Here is a 14,565-nt window from a genome sequence, read left to right as displayed (position 1 = left end):
ATCTAATTTAAATCAAAACAACTGCTCATGCTACATTTGTGTGTAGCATCTTTGTTTGGATTGTGATTAAAATACAGTGGTTGCCTCCAATTTCAAATGGCTGCAGTTTTTTTTAAAGGCTAGTTTGGAATGTTCTAGAGCAAATTAACAACAAATACATTTGCTTAAAAAAAAAAAATTGGAATCAGCAATGACAAATCTATAGGTAGATCTTGCCTCTTCATCCAGAAAAGTTTTGTGACCACTGCATTAAATTAATCAAGTGACAGTTAAGACATTTAAATTAATTTCTATTTTAAATTAAAGCTGTTCTTTTAAACTATTAAAAAAAAAAAAGACAAAAAAATTAAGTTTTCACAAAATATTAAGCAATTGTCTTCAACATTGATTCAGCACAAATTCAGCATATTAGAATGATTTCTGAAGAATCATGTGACCCTTATGTTGAAAATTCAGCATTGCAATCACAGAAATACATTACATTTGAAAATATATTAAAATAGAAAATATCTATTTCACAATATTAATGGTTTTAATGTATTCTTGATCATATAAAAAAAGCAGCCTTTGGGCTTTTCAAAAACATTAAAATAAATCTTACTGACCCCAAACTTTTGAAAAGCAGTGTATATCCAAAAAAGGTAAATAAATTACTTATTTTATTTACAATAGTTTAACAATACAACACAATAAAACCAAAAAATCAATCAAATCATTAAAGCTGAACCCCCCAGAAAAAAGAAAAGAAAAAACACGCCACTCACTGGCCGGCTGCTCCATCTGCACCATGAGAGCCTGGAGAGCGTAGAGTGCCTGCAGCTCCTTCGTTTCATCAGAGAGGTACTTGTGCAGCAGCTTGGCCCTTTGGGTAATCTGCTCCCCATCCACCTTGTAGGGGTTCTCACCTACAACAGATCATTTATGCACACAATTAACATCAAGTACAGGCCAGTGAACTTTCAGATCTGAAGTCAAACTAAAGTGAGGGAAGTGGATTGCATTTGAGGGATTCACTCACATATGATGGCAGACTGACACACAGACGTCATCAGGGCCCGCAAAAACTGATTGGAGCTCATCTTCTGCTCATCCAGGTTGGCCTTTAAAGGAGAGAAACACCAGTCAGTACACATCCCATGCAGACAGTCTTATACCCATAATGCAGATCGCTGCAATACCTTAACGTTTGATTAAAGGGCCTTGAACCACAGCCAAAGCACACAAGCTCACCTCGACCCAGTCATAGATCCTCTGGTTGTTGGCTTTTTCCTGTAACAACCTGTCCAAATGTTTACTCATCTCCTCAGCAGTCAGTTCTTTCTTACTGGGCTTCTCGGACTCCTCACCCAGAGTAAACTCCATTTTCTGCAAATATGACATTTTGACCATCAGGCTCATGAAGACATGCAGCATAAATATATGGTGTGTGGGGGTGCATAAGAAAGCATTTACAATATATACAAATATTACTGAAAGAAAAATTAAAACCAAGATTAGGAAAAATAAATTGCTAGCAAACATGTGCAGTGAAGATGTTTGACCACAACAGCTACCACCATTATTACGGTTTTTTTTTTTTTTTTTTTTTTTTTTTTTTTTACTTTTAGCATGCTCAGCTTTCAGTACCTGCTCTGTAACAAACTTATTGACATCCTCATCTTCAAGTAGAAAGTCTTTCCAGCTGAGTCCCGCCTCAAACCACATCGCTCCAGCCTTTTTGTGACTCTAAGAATATTTCATAAAAAAAAAAAATCAAATTCTGAAATTGCAGTGTATGCAAGTATCGTATTCGTAAAGCGTTTGCCACAGCATGATGCTCACCAGTCCTTTGCAGAGAAGGTTAAGTATGTCAACAAGCAAGATTGCTGCTTTGCCAATAGGCAGAAGAGGTTTGGACACTTCCCTGCGGACGGTATGATTTAAAAAGGTCAGATGGTGTGTACATACTTTGATGGTTTATAGTCTTTGCATACATGTATCTGATTCAGTGCCTAACCTGAAGAGCTGACCCATGGGGATGCCACCCTCTTGCAACATGGGTGTGATGATCTCAGCCAAGTAGAGCCAAATGTGAGGAATGTCAATCGCCATATCATCTGCCATCTCCAGAATGTCCTGAAGTCTACAGTGGGTAAAATTAGACATTCAAATCATGAGTGCAGAGTCGCATAGAAATATTCTTTGTAAAAATCATGAAGCCTCAAGCTAACCGAAATAAGTATAAAAATACTTAAGACAAAAGCTCAATTACTACAGCTTAAACTATTTTAAATTTGCTTTAATTTGTAGATTTTCAGCTTTCTTTTCATTTTAAAGTACTATAATAGTATATACATCCTAAAATAATGGTTTCGAGTTTTGATAGACCTGGAAGCATTAGCTGTTAAATTGTTTATTTATAGAATTTATTTAAACATGCTACATTAAAGCAAAGAAAAAACATTTTTGCTGTTATCGTCACGTGACATCGTTGAACCCTATTATTGTTCAGAATAATAAACCGGGTATGAACTTACCCCTTGTAGTACTGCTCAGGAAGTAGTATTGAAGCACTAACAAGCTTCTGAAACAGCAGGCCCACATGCTCTCTAGCGATGGTGCTGCGCTCCAGTGTGGACTCCACACCGTTCCGTACGAACACGAAGAGCAGAGAGGCGCTGTTCAGCTCCTGCACACACTGCACTGCCTCCTACAGACAAGTAAAGAGAATAACATCAGGGGAACAGGCCAGGGTAAATTTACAGGTATATGATAAAGATGACACATTTCAGACTTGTATGCAATGGCTCCTCAGTTCCTCAATCCCATCAGTGTAGATCAGTGGCCCAGAAACGTGGCACAAAATGAGGGTAATCAGCAGAGCACACTTTCACTTTAGGATAAAGCGCATCTGGATTTACATACCTTCAGGTCATTGATGTGGAGATACTCTTCAATGATGGCTTTGGACTTCTTGTCCAGCTCTTCCTCACTCAGGGCAGGTTTGGCTGGAGCAGGAGGTGGTGGAGCAGGAGCTGAAATTGGCTTCACTAGGAAACCCAAGCAAGTAAAGAGGCCATCAATTTATGAATCATCAACTCAAACATTTGTATTGCTGGTGCAGCTCAGGACAGTTCTTCACAGGCTGGTTGACTCACCTGCGTCTTTGCTTCTATCGCGCTCACGACTGCCTCGGTCGCGGTTCTCCGTCATGCTGGAGACGCGGCGTACGGAATCCGGTGGTCCGCGGCTGTCGCCTCCTCTGCGCTCTTCATTTTCACGGCTGAAGCTGCGTTTGGTGATGGGCTGACGGGGTCTGTCCATGCCACGGTCCCGGTCTTCTCGCCTACTATCAAATCGGTCAAAGCGATCTCTGTCTCGGTCATTGCGTTCTCGGTCACGGTCACTGCGATCTCTGTCGCTACGGTCCCTACTAGAACTGTTTCTACACAGGAGATGGGCATTAAAAAAAAACGTATTAGATCACCATGCAACACTGAAGTTAGCACTCATTTGTCTCACAAAACAAAAAGCTCTTCAAAACTGTACCTTTGAGGCACTCTACGATCAGAGTCAAGTGAGGATGAGGATGATGAAGCTTGTCCAGACTGCTGCAATGCAGAGAAGCGGTTGAGTGTGCTAGTGGCAGGTCTCCCCTGGTCTGCATCATATAGAAAAGGACAGCATTAGAGTTGCATTTACAATCAAACAAACAGACAACTAGATTTTTATATTTTCTGAAGAAAATGAGTGATGGTTGTCCATGCAAAAGTTACGCTTGTGGGGTGGACAACTAGCTCAAGTAAAGAGACCAAGTCTCCAAGACGTTTTGGTTTCTAGATAAAACTCGTGCCCCTTTGTCACAGTGTAAAGCAGTGCTTGTAAAGCAAAGCTTCTCAAACGTCCAAGAGGGCCTTAAAATGGCTTCAAATGGCTTACAATATGCCAAAAACAAATATTTAAATAAGCCAACACAACCTTAAAAAAAGGGGTAAAAAAAAAAAATCTTATTTTAATTTCACAAGATTTTAGTTATCACTCATGTCCATTGCCTTGGTATGATGCAGCACCAATCATGATATGAATAAAGAGCTGATGACTTATGCCTGCGTGAACAGCCTGCGCAATTGTATGCAAACACACACTGACCGACAGGGGACACATACAATAGGACCGTTCAGACCGGACGCAACAATTGAACGAACATTCTATGGTCCTACACCTTCCACAGACGACATACATTTAGACCACTTAACAGTGATTGCAATCAGGATATGAGGAGACTTTCAACCAGCATCACCAACGGCACCTTTAAATAAGACTGGGCAAACTCACCTTGATCTCCAGTGGCCTTGGCTCCTGTGCCTCCAGTGCCTCCACTGCTCCCTTTGCCCCAGCTACCCCATGAGCCCTTTCCTCCTGGGGCCAAAAGCTGGTTACTGAAATCACCAGGCTGAAGACAGAAAAAAGACAAATGACAATCAACAACTGAAAATATTATGCCATGAAGAAACATCACTTTCAAAAGCTAAATTAGTCTGATGTTATCAAAATTAAAAGAAAAAAAAAAGTCAAAGATTCACCTTAGTAATTTTACTGAGGCGGCTGGTGTCAATCGGTCTGTTCTTAGTGGAAATAGGCACTATGTTCCAGCCCTCATCCTGGGTCTGGCTACCGCGGCCCCCAGAGGAGTGCTGCCCACCACGGCCCCCTCGACCCTGATTAGAGTCTTTCTTGGAAAGCAGCTGTTGTTGGACTTTGATTTGCTCTCTGTGTTCTTCCAACTCAGCCTCTTTGTGGATCTGATCAATGGTCTTGGGACCAAGATCTCCTCTCCTGGGCACCCAGTTGTTCTGTGACAGAGAACATACGCACAGTTAAAAGAGTGAGGAAATGAAAGTGCGAGAAAAACTAAAAACATGCTTTTTTTATGTAAATAAAGTTTTTGCCACATGAAACTAAAATGATTTGCTAAACCAAATATGATGTTACCTTTCGGAGGTCTAATACATCCTGTAGCATGAAGCGGATTCTAGAAGATGTCTTCTTTTCTTTAATGATCTTTTCCATCTGGTGGAAGTACTGATCCATACGAGGCTGCACACAAAAGACCAACATTATATAATGACAAAGTAAACAAGTGAAGACTGTCAAAACTTGAACGCTACACAAGAAAATGCACTTACTATTTAGTATTGCTATTTAAACTCTTGCAAATTCCATCTTGCCAGCCATTTGTGTGTGATGCATTTCGCAATCCAGAAGAGAGATCTCTCTCTCAGAGCTACGGCATGCACAGCACTGCTCAATTAGTGACGATGGCCGAGATAACTTACTAAAAGTTTAGTCTGGTTACACTCTAGGGCGGAGGTAAAACTATTAAAAACTAGCTGCGTTCCGTCTAGCTCAACTTAGATCCACATTCGGTCTTAAAGTTGCTGTCTGTAAGAATGACTTTTATTAATTACTGAGTGTTTACTTGTCTTTAATAATGCTTGAAATTTATATTAGTTAGGCTAGTTGTTTTTTCTATAGTTTTAAACCACAGGCAAACGTTCCTTGCGTAAGTGTCTTTTAACCTGTTGATTTTTGTTCACGATATTCAGCTACAATTAAATATTTCGCAATAATACTAAATGGGAATGATATCTAAGTTTTTTTTTTTTTTTTTTTACCTTATTGGAATCGAAATTAGGAATCGATAAGAATCGGATTTGATAAGCAGAATCAAAATCGTTAAAATTAGAAATATATCCAACCCTATATTTTACATTTCAGATTATAAAGCAATGTTAATATGTTCTTAATTTGTTTTGTTTTTATAAATAAATAAAAAGAACTGATAAGAATACTGTTAAAGTATAGGACCGATAAGCAGTATCGGTTAGAGTAGTAATACCGTTAAAAGCTTATGAAGCTCATAACTCAAACTCAGAGTTCTGATGAATATTTAACTCTGATTAGTCAAATTGCAGCATTTTGCAAAAGTACAAACTGTGCTGTACCTTGGCCTTCTCAAAGTCTAAGTCTTTGCCAATGGTGGACAGCAGCCGGCAAAGGCACTCTAAGCTCTCCTCATCATGGTTCTTCAAGAGCTTGACAATGCAGTCGTGCATGATGGGCTCTGTCAGCATTTTCAGTTTGAACAGCTCTCCGATGAACTTGATGTTTCCGAGCGACCGTCTACGTGCCTTGTCCTTGGCATCCACCAGCTCCTCATTCAGGCGCTGCCGCTCCTCTTCCTATGGAAAAAAAACCCAAATTGTTTTAATTTTAACAGAACTATTTGATACACCTCTAGTTAAATGTGGCGAGGAGACGTCACCTCAGTGGAAGCATCCAGCTCTTTCTGTTTCTGCTCAAAGATCTCGTCATCATCCTTGTCCTTTTCAAACTCTTTTTGACAGCGATTGAGCAGTAGTTTACGGAAATTCACAGTGACTCCCGGTTTGTCCGAAGTGGGCACTTTAAGCTGGAAAACAGATAATTCAAAATACACTTAGATATTTCAATCATTTCCTTTTCTTGCTCAGAAACAAGTTTCTAAAACATTTCAGAAACTTCTCTTAAAGAGTAATCATGTCATCAGTTACTCAAATATGGCTTAAACATGCTTGCTTGATGCACAAGAACCAATGATTTTTTTTTTCATCATTATTGTTTACCATATTTGACGTGCTCTGTGTGCGCGTTGATTGTTTATATGTGAATAAAAAGCTAAATTAAATCTGTTCATATTCAGAATGTCTCATCAAAAGACTGGATTAAACCACTTGATTCACGTGAATTTCTTTTAAGATGACTATGAACTTCATGAAGCATAAAGTTTCCATTAAAAACGGTCATTTGAGTGTTTCGAAGATGAACAAAAGGTCTTATGGGCTTGGAACTAGGGCTGAAACTGACATTTATTTTGATGATCGATTAACCCTTTTGTTAACCTACCAAACTTAAACGCAACTGCTGTCATTAATCTTTCAACGTTTTACTCATTCTCATAAAATACTTTACAAATAAAAAAATCCTAACATGACAAAATAAAAAGCCAAGAATTAAAAGGCATCTGTCAGTATGATGGCTGATGGGTTTAACGAGAATGAGGCGAGTCCAGAAAATTTTCAGGTGTCAGTTCGGTAATAAAATACGGGTAAAAACAAAACTCTGTATGAACGCAACCGTATTAAAAGGCGGTGCCATACTAGCCATTAGCATCTGCTTTAGAGTCTTGTTTGGTGTGAAACATGACGGGGGATTAAGGATGAATAAAATGTGACACGTTGATGCATTCCATGCAAATCGACATTTTCAGCTAGTCATTACAGCCCTATTTGGAACGACAAGAAATGTACAAATTTTCAGTGAACTACTAGTTTAAGTCCATCCACATCTGCCACTGCAGAAATTCTAAATCTATGACAAACACAGTAAAAAAACTCTTCAGTTCCTCAATACCATCAGAGAATTTCAGTGGCCCAGACACATGGCACAAAACAGGTCATCAACGGAGCCAACACACCAAAGCAAACATTACTCACCCCCATAAGGCAGCGGCACATGTTGGCATAAGCTACAGAGAAGTTGGGTTCGGAGATGGCTTTCTCGAAGATGAGGTCAATGACACCCTTGAGCCTCTCTTCTGTGTCTATGCTGAGCTCCGTCACCTGCTTCATCAGTTGCTGGAACATCTGTGGCGTGAGCTTGTTAAGGACGCTGCGCACGCGGCGGAACAACTCCTTTGTTTTTGCGGCCTCTGTATCATCTTCCTCCTCCTCTGCTCCACGGCTTCGGACTTGCTTCTTCACTGAAGGCGTCCAAGCGTTCTCAGCCTGGTTGAGTTCCACATTGTCTTTAAGAGACACGCTGGTGATGATCTTGGGGTTGCGATTCATTTGGTCTTTGCCTCGACCCGGCTGAGGGCGCCGTGCAGACTGAGAAGAGTGCTTAAAAAAAAAAAGATCCGATCTGAACATACAGCCACATTACTTGTAACTGACTTTTGAATCATAAGAATAAAGAAAGTCAACTGACCGGTCCACGCCCTCCTCCTCCAGATGACGGCCTACCCAAGTTAGCATATGAAGGTGTGAAATCAGGCCCACAGTTCATGAGACTCCTGGGATCCAATGGCCGTAAGGGGGTTTTATTTGCCTGTTGTGGAAACAGCAAAGAGCAAGAGGGCGTTATAATCAGCAAGACATAGCTCAGTTTAAACCTGTTAGGTCCAGAAAGATGATTCACCTTGTCCAAGACAACATCACTGATGTGCGGCAAACCCTCTGGCTTGTGCATGCTTGCACTAATGAACTGGAAGCCAAGCAGGAACTCTCGATCATATTGTTTCTTCTCTTCTGGGTTGATGGGCTTCCATTGCTCTGTAAGAGAGACAATGGGAAAAAAAATAAAGCAGCAGGACAGGCCCACAAACATTTAAAAACATTTAAAGACATTTAGACATGGTGAATTTGCCTTGTACAAGACCACCTAATCAGGAAAGTCTTTGTGTGTGATATTGTTTTTTATTTTGTGGGCATGCAAAAACTAGCCAACAAACATACAATCCATAGCCTTAAAGATTTTAATATTATTCACTTAAATACACACACACAAAAAAAAATGTTTTACTTTATTGATGGAAATTTATGTACTAATGCATGCATGTTTTTACTGTATTTTTTGATCAAATTATTTATCATTTATCACTAAACCAACATCTCAAAAGTGTAATAATTTATAATATCTATAATACAAATAGTATTTCAATTAGTTGTATACAATCATTTAACAAAATCCATTTAACATTTTAAAGAACAGCAATAATACCAATTATATAAAAATACCAATTATATCAAATCTGATATTCAATAAAAAAATTCTAACAGTTTCCCAGGGAAAACCTTTTTAAAATGTCCATTAATGTTCTTTCTGATTTCGACATATACATTAAGATTTCATTTACAAAAAAACGATAAACGGCACCTTTAAAAATAAAGGAAAAATGAACTGACTGCTGTGTGTTATTCTCCACATATAGCACGTTCTGAACCCTGAACACATCTGGTCACAAAAGCCGGTATTGTCCACTGACAAGGCTTCGCAAGTTTGTGAACAACCCAATAAGTCCGTTTTAGCGAATCAGCACGCAGTATTCAGGTCAAGTGGCAAGGCTGCTAGTCACTTTGAAAAGATTTTATTTTATTTTAATTTTATTTTATATGTAACCTTGCTAAAGCAGCATGTTCGATTGATGAGCATAAACCTTTTCAAAACATACAAAAAAAGTTGTGTACATAGAGTAAAACATGCACACATGCACTTAAGTGAGACTCAATCGGACTTCTAACCTTCTTTATATTGATACTTCTGTTCCACAGGTTTAGATGCCTCAGGTTCAATATTTTCTGTGTCAAACTTGTCCTCCTTTTCCTCCCATGTTTCTTCCAACTCTTCAGCTGGTGGGGAAGGGGTTGGCGCAGGGGAGGGTTCTTTCTGAGCAACCTCTGGCTCAGGAGCAGGTTTTTCCTCCTCTGGCTGAAATCGGTAATGAGGATTCATAAATGCACATGTGTACTCTTCACAAGTCACAGAATGTACCAAAAGGTCTACTGTTGTAACGAAAAAAATTTGTCTATTAATATTATAATTACTACAAACCTCTTTGAAGGCATCTAGGACATCTCCAAAACCTTTGTTATTCAGATCCTTGATCTTCTTTTTCTTCTTTGGCACTATTGTTGCGGCAGCTAAGAAGAGGACGAGAGAAAGTAAAGTCAAACTTCATCTCGAAAAAGAGAAACCAACAAGTGTTGCTCAACTTATTTTCCCACCTTGCATAGTTGTTTCCTCAACAGGGCAGACCGCTACAGGGGCAGGCATCTCCTCTACTTTTTCCTTTTCTGCTTCCTCCACAGGTGCTTTCACAGCCGTAAGGCAGCTCTGCTGGACCTGAGGAACTGCTTGTTCAGAAACTGGATTAGTGGAGCTCTCTGGCTTCACATCTGGAGCCTCATCAGAATCCTGAGGCAAACCGTTAAGCAAAGGCTGTTCCTTTGGCTCATCAACGACCGGTTCTGGAACGGGTGTCGCCTTGGTTACAGGGGTGGGGTCCTCACAAGCATCATCGCCGTCTTCATCTACAGCAGGAGAAGGCTCCATGGCGATGGAGGCGACAGCAGCCGGGCTAGAGTTAGATACGGCCTCTGTTTCAGCCACAGGTTCGAACTCTTTCTCCTTGGCTACCTCTGGCTCGTCTTTAGAAACCTCAGTAGAAGTTGTCTCCTCAAGAGGGGAAGCGTCTTCTGGCTCCTCCTGTTGAGTAGGAGGGGCATCAGGGAGCACTGGAGCATCCACACTGTCACCAGTTTGAGGCTCTGAAGGTTGGGGATTGTTTGAGGGAGGAGGAGGAGGAGGAGGAGGAGGAGAAGGAGAAGGAGGGAGTGCGGGGGATAGCGCAGGTTCCTCTGCTGGAGGAATGGGACTCTTGCTCAAAGGTGAAACAGGTCTGACCTCCGACACAGGTTTACAGTCGGCGGCTGAAGGTGCAGCGGGGACTTGCTCCGGCGTCTTTGATGGAGGAGGGGTAGACACAGCTGCAGGAGGAGCCATGGACTTCACTTGATCATCTAAGGATCGGCAGTAAAACAGTATAAAATCAGCATAAGCAGGAAGAAACTCAAGCTGCTGTTTTAACATTCCTAGGGCCGGATTCACAAAATATTCCTAATAAAACTCTTCTTAACTGCTATTTTCTTATTTTCTAACTTAAAGGGATTGTTCACCCAAAAATGATCATTTAAATCGCCCTTAAGTATTTCTTCTGCTAAACACAAATATTTTTAAGAATGCTGGTAACCAGACTTGACTTCCACAGTAGGAAAAAAATAAAAATACTACGGAAGTTAATGGCTAATCAACTGTCTGGTTACCAACATTCTTCAATATCTTTTGTGTTTAGCAGAAGAAATAAACTCATACAGGTTTGGAACATGAGGGAACAATGACAGAATGAAAATTTGTGGGTGAAATATTTTGTTTTCCCAAAAACATCTTAGAATAAGCTTATCTGTTTTATAAACATTGTTATAAAGACAAAACTTGATTTGAATGTTCTGAAAAGAATGTTCCTATAAATCATAACCTCTTAAAAAGGTATGACAACCTCAAACAGGCTCTTTAAAAATAATTTGAGATTAGATAATGATTTTAAAACTCCATGACTTTTTTTAATTTTCCAACTTTAAAGATGAAAAAAACCTGGTTGGGTGTTTAAAAAAAAAACAAACAAACAAAAAAAAACTCACCGGCTCTGATCACAACAGGCGGAACACTTTCACCATTGGTCTGGACAGGACCTCCCGCCTCTGGTCCAATAGTCTGAGAAACAAACCAACCGTTGAAAGAATTGCCCTATTTGCCCCGCTCATGTCAAACAGATGAAGACATCAACAAACCTGCGGAGGAGTGGGTGTGGAGGTCGTTCTCCCTCCAGACATAATCTCCTCTGTGATGTCACGTCCTCCCTGGTTAGGGTCACATATTCTGATCTGTGGAGAAATAACTGGTAAGTCACAGACAAATGGATCAAAACAAAAACACACCAAATGTTGTTGCCACACACCTGTTTGCGTTCTCTCGGTTTGACTGGTGCCGACTGTGGAGGCGGAGCTTGCTGTGGAGGTGGAGCCGGTTGCTGCTGAGCGGGATTCATCATGACAGGTGTGGTGGAGACTGACGTTGGGTACTGCTGTGTCGCAGGGTAATAGGCAGCCGCTAGACCAAAAAAAAAGAGAGACAGGATTAAACGCTAAAATAAGAGACAGTCAGCTGTATTGGGAGGGGGGACCCACATGCAAAGTATTCTCACACCCAAAAACACTTCCCCTGGGGAAAACGGTGTCTAACAACTCAATACTTTATTCATATGATTCTTGTCATAAACTGCTTAAATCACAAATTATAAAGTGTTCTGGTTTAAATCCCAGAAAGTTTGCAGTTGTTTTTCTGTCTAGAACATGGAGTCAAAGGTCGAAGCAAGCACTACATCAAAGAGTACATGCTTTTTGGAGTGTTAAAACATGACCAGCCAGACTGAGACAGGGACAAGAGGAGTGACAAACAGCACTGCGCTTCAGACTCACCAGGATAGCGCTGGGAGGTGAGAGGAGCTCCGTGCAGCGAGAGACGTCCGTTCTCTCTGCCCGCACCTCTCCCCCCACCCCCCCGCCTCTCCCTCCCTGCCAGAGAGGGATCTGAACTCAGCCAAAAGGAGAGGGGAAGAGAGGAAAGCGAGAACAAGAGAGAGAAAGAGACAAAGGTTGCGAGTGAGTAAGAGGAAACAAGCAGCAGATATAAGTGCTGAACAGGGTTAGTGAGCCAGTAATCTAAGCAGACATGAAGGGTAGACCTAGGCGTTTAGTGGTTAGTTATGACAGGGATGTTATCTAATGTAGATGACTGATCTAATGCTGACTTCCAAACACAGATTCATCTCATCTTGGTCAACATAAACCCATATGTTGTGAATTATTCTAACTTTTCAAAACCTTTTCCATAGTTACCTACTCTTAATCTATCATAACATCAAATGCATGTTTAGTTTGCATGCAAACTAGTGTTGTCTGAAACAAAATAGCAATACATGAATTTGATGTTATGATAGATTAACAATAGGTAACAATGGAGAAGGTTTTTGAAAGTTACACTAATTCACAGCATATGGGTTCAAGTTCACTAAACAAACTTTAAATGTCAAATCGGTCATCAAAACGTACAGCCGACAGAATGTTATAAATTATCTTGTCCTGTGCTGTGCCATCCTCCGACGAATTGTTCTCACACACTCCAAATAAATTAGCTATATCTCCAGCAGTGTCCTAAAAAGAGGTGTGCCTCGATTACATGCGAAGGTAAAAGGTATGGTGGACGTCCCATGTTTGTCTCTGTTTCTCAGCACATGTGAATCTGGCCTGTTGCGTCTAGGACAGGGGTCGGCAACCCAAAATGTTGAAAGAGCCATATTGGACCAAAAAAATAAAATAAAAAAAAAATCTGTCTGGAGCCGCAAAAAATTAAAAGCCTTATAAGCCTTATAATGAAGGCAACACATGCTGCAAGTGTCTATATTAGCGTTATTAGCCCCCTAGTATCAAAATGATAAGTAGGCTACAAATACATAGTGAGCGTTCATGATTATGTTTATTTTCCCTGCAGTGCATCCTGGAGAGAATGACGCACCACGTGACTACTCTGCTGTACGATCGTGCTTTAAGTTTAACTTCCATTATAATTTTAATGTATTATGTTTCGATTTATTTATTCGTGTATTATGTTTACAACGTTGAAAAACTTTAACCCTTTCACACGTAAGTTTAAAATGTTCTGACTGACCCGTGAGTTTTTCAAGGCGACCGTTGTTTAGAATGTGTCACTTTATGGTTTCCATGGTGACGCGTCATTGCGTGTCACACCGCAGCAGCAACAGAGCTGAATGAATGATGATCTGCTTTCGTCATTTTTCCTTTTTTATTCAAAATATTCACAAATTTGTTAGATATGGCATGAAATATCTGATATTCCGATTGTCAAATATATGCAATTGGAAGTGTTTTGTTGTTTAAACACCTTTATAACGATCGCGTTAGTTGAGCTGTATGCGCGATGGGCGCCGCCATCTTAGTTTGTGCCGCAGACGCAGTTCAGAGAATCGGATCTGTTGGATTTACAACATGTGAATTCATCCACTTCTCCCGAAATACATAAAAGTAAGTGGCTGGTGAACTGGGAGAAGAATAGAGTAAACTTTAAAGTTACTTACACAATGTGTATCAGATATGAATAAAACGTGTCCAATTATAATGGAAAAGGATTATTATTGCCTCTTCCTTTAACATCAGTGTGTATTTTACAAACTCTAAATGTATTTTTTTTTTTTTGTATTTATATGTCTGAAACCTAAAATAAACATTATGTGGTTGAAAACACTGAAAAGTTGTGATATATGACAGCTCTGAGCGCGCCTGTCTCTGGCTCAGCGCCAGCCAACGCGTGAGAGCACATTTGAATTTAGCAGTTGATCACGTCATGCACTGACCGTTCTAATCACACCGACCGATGTGATCGTACGTGGGAAAGGGTTAAGAATGTTTGTCATGTTTTTCCTCCTACCGAAATTATATTAAAACAAGAAATATTTTTTCCATTTTCATATTTTTTAAAAAAGCTCCAGGGAGCCACTAGGGCGGCGCTTAAGAGCCGCATGCGGCTCTAGAGCCGCGGGTTGCCGACCCCTGGTCTAGGAGATCAAGGTCTACATCCATATCAGCACTGAGCTGAACTAAATCATCGACTACACGTTCCAAACGAATCAGAAGGTAGTCGCTTGGTGCATGATCTATATCATTTGCTAAACTCAAATCATTAGCAATGGTACTTGAACCCGCCACAAGTATCCATCCTGCATTGAGAGAGGTTAGGATCGCCTACCTTAACATACATAAACAAATAAATGTAGAAATACATAAATGTACAAAAATAGCACAATTAAAAATTATACTTTTGACAAATTTATTTACTCATGCATATCTGCATTTA

General features: G+C 40.2%; 1 protein-coding gene across 2 annotated transcripts in view; it reads right to left on the bottom strand.

Annotated features, from left to right (window-relative positions):
* The window catches only part of eif4g1a (eukaryotic translation initiation factor 4 gamma, 1a), a 34,195-nt gene that overhangs the window by 2,882 nt on the left and 16,748 nt on the right, over nt 1–14,565 (bottom strand). For both annotated transcript variants that reach the window (XM_081374348.1, XM_081374349.1), the window contains 24 exons: nt 11,594–11,745; nt 11,427–11,519; nt 11,277–11,349; nt 9,804–10,598; nt 9,631–9,719; nt 9,321–9,507; nt 8,218–8,351; nt 8,008–8,127; nt 7,515–7,919; nt 6,305–6,451; nt 5,985–6,221; nt 4,972–5,076; nt 4,563–4,832; nt 4,315–4,432; nt 3,529–3,640; nt 3,138–3,424; nt 2,905–3,029; nt 2,517–2,689; nt 1,997–2,122; nt 1,822–1,903; nt 1,627–1,725; nt 1,231–1,365; nt 1,019–1,100; nt 765–905 (listed from right to left, as the gene is read on the bottom strand). In XM_081374348.1, coding sequence (XP_081230474.1) covers nt 765–905; nt 1,019–1,100; nt 1,231–1,365; nt 1,627–1,725; nt 1,822–1,903; nt 1,997–2,122; nt 2,517–2,689; nt 2,905–3,029; nt 3,138–3,424; nt 3,529–3,640; nt 4,315–4,432; nt 4,563–4,832; nt 4,972–5,076; nt 5,985–6,221; nt 6,305–6,451; nt 7,515–7,919; nt 8,008–8,127; nt 8,218–8,351; nt 9,321–9,507; nt 9,631–9,719; nt 9,804–10,598; nt 11,277–11,349; nt 11,427–11,519; nt 11,594–11,745 — 4,287 coding nt within the window. The remainder of the gene's footprint in view (nt 1–764; nt 906–1,018; nt 1,101–1,230; nt 1,366–1,626; nt 1,726–1,821; nt 1,904–1,996; nt 2,123–2,516; nt 2,690–2,904; nt 3,030–3,137; nt 3,425–3,528; nt 3,641–4,314; nt 4,433–4,562; nt 4,833–4,971; nt 5,077–5,984; nt 6,222–6,304; nt 6,452–7,514; nt 7,920–8,007; nt 8,128–8,217; nt 8,352–9,320; nt 9,508–9,630; nt 9,720–9,803; nt 10,599–11,276; nt 11,350–11,426; nt 11,520–11,593; nt 11,746–14,565) is intronic.

This window comes from Scardinius erythrophthalmus (genome assembly GCF_964197995.2).
Source record: "Scardinius erythrophthalmus genome assembly, chromosome: 9".
In the NCBI taxonomy this organism is placed as follows: domain Eukaryota; kingdom Metazoa; phylum Chordata; class Actinopteri; order Cypriniformes; family Leuciscidae; genus Scardinius; species Scardinius erythrophthalmus.
The sequence above is the reverse complement of the archived record's forward strand: the minus strand, read 5'-3'. Positions and strand labels throughout refer to the sequence as shown.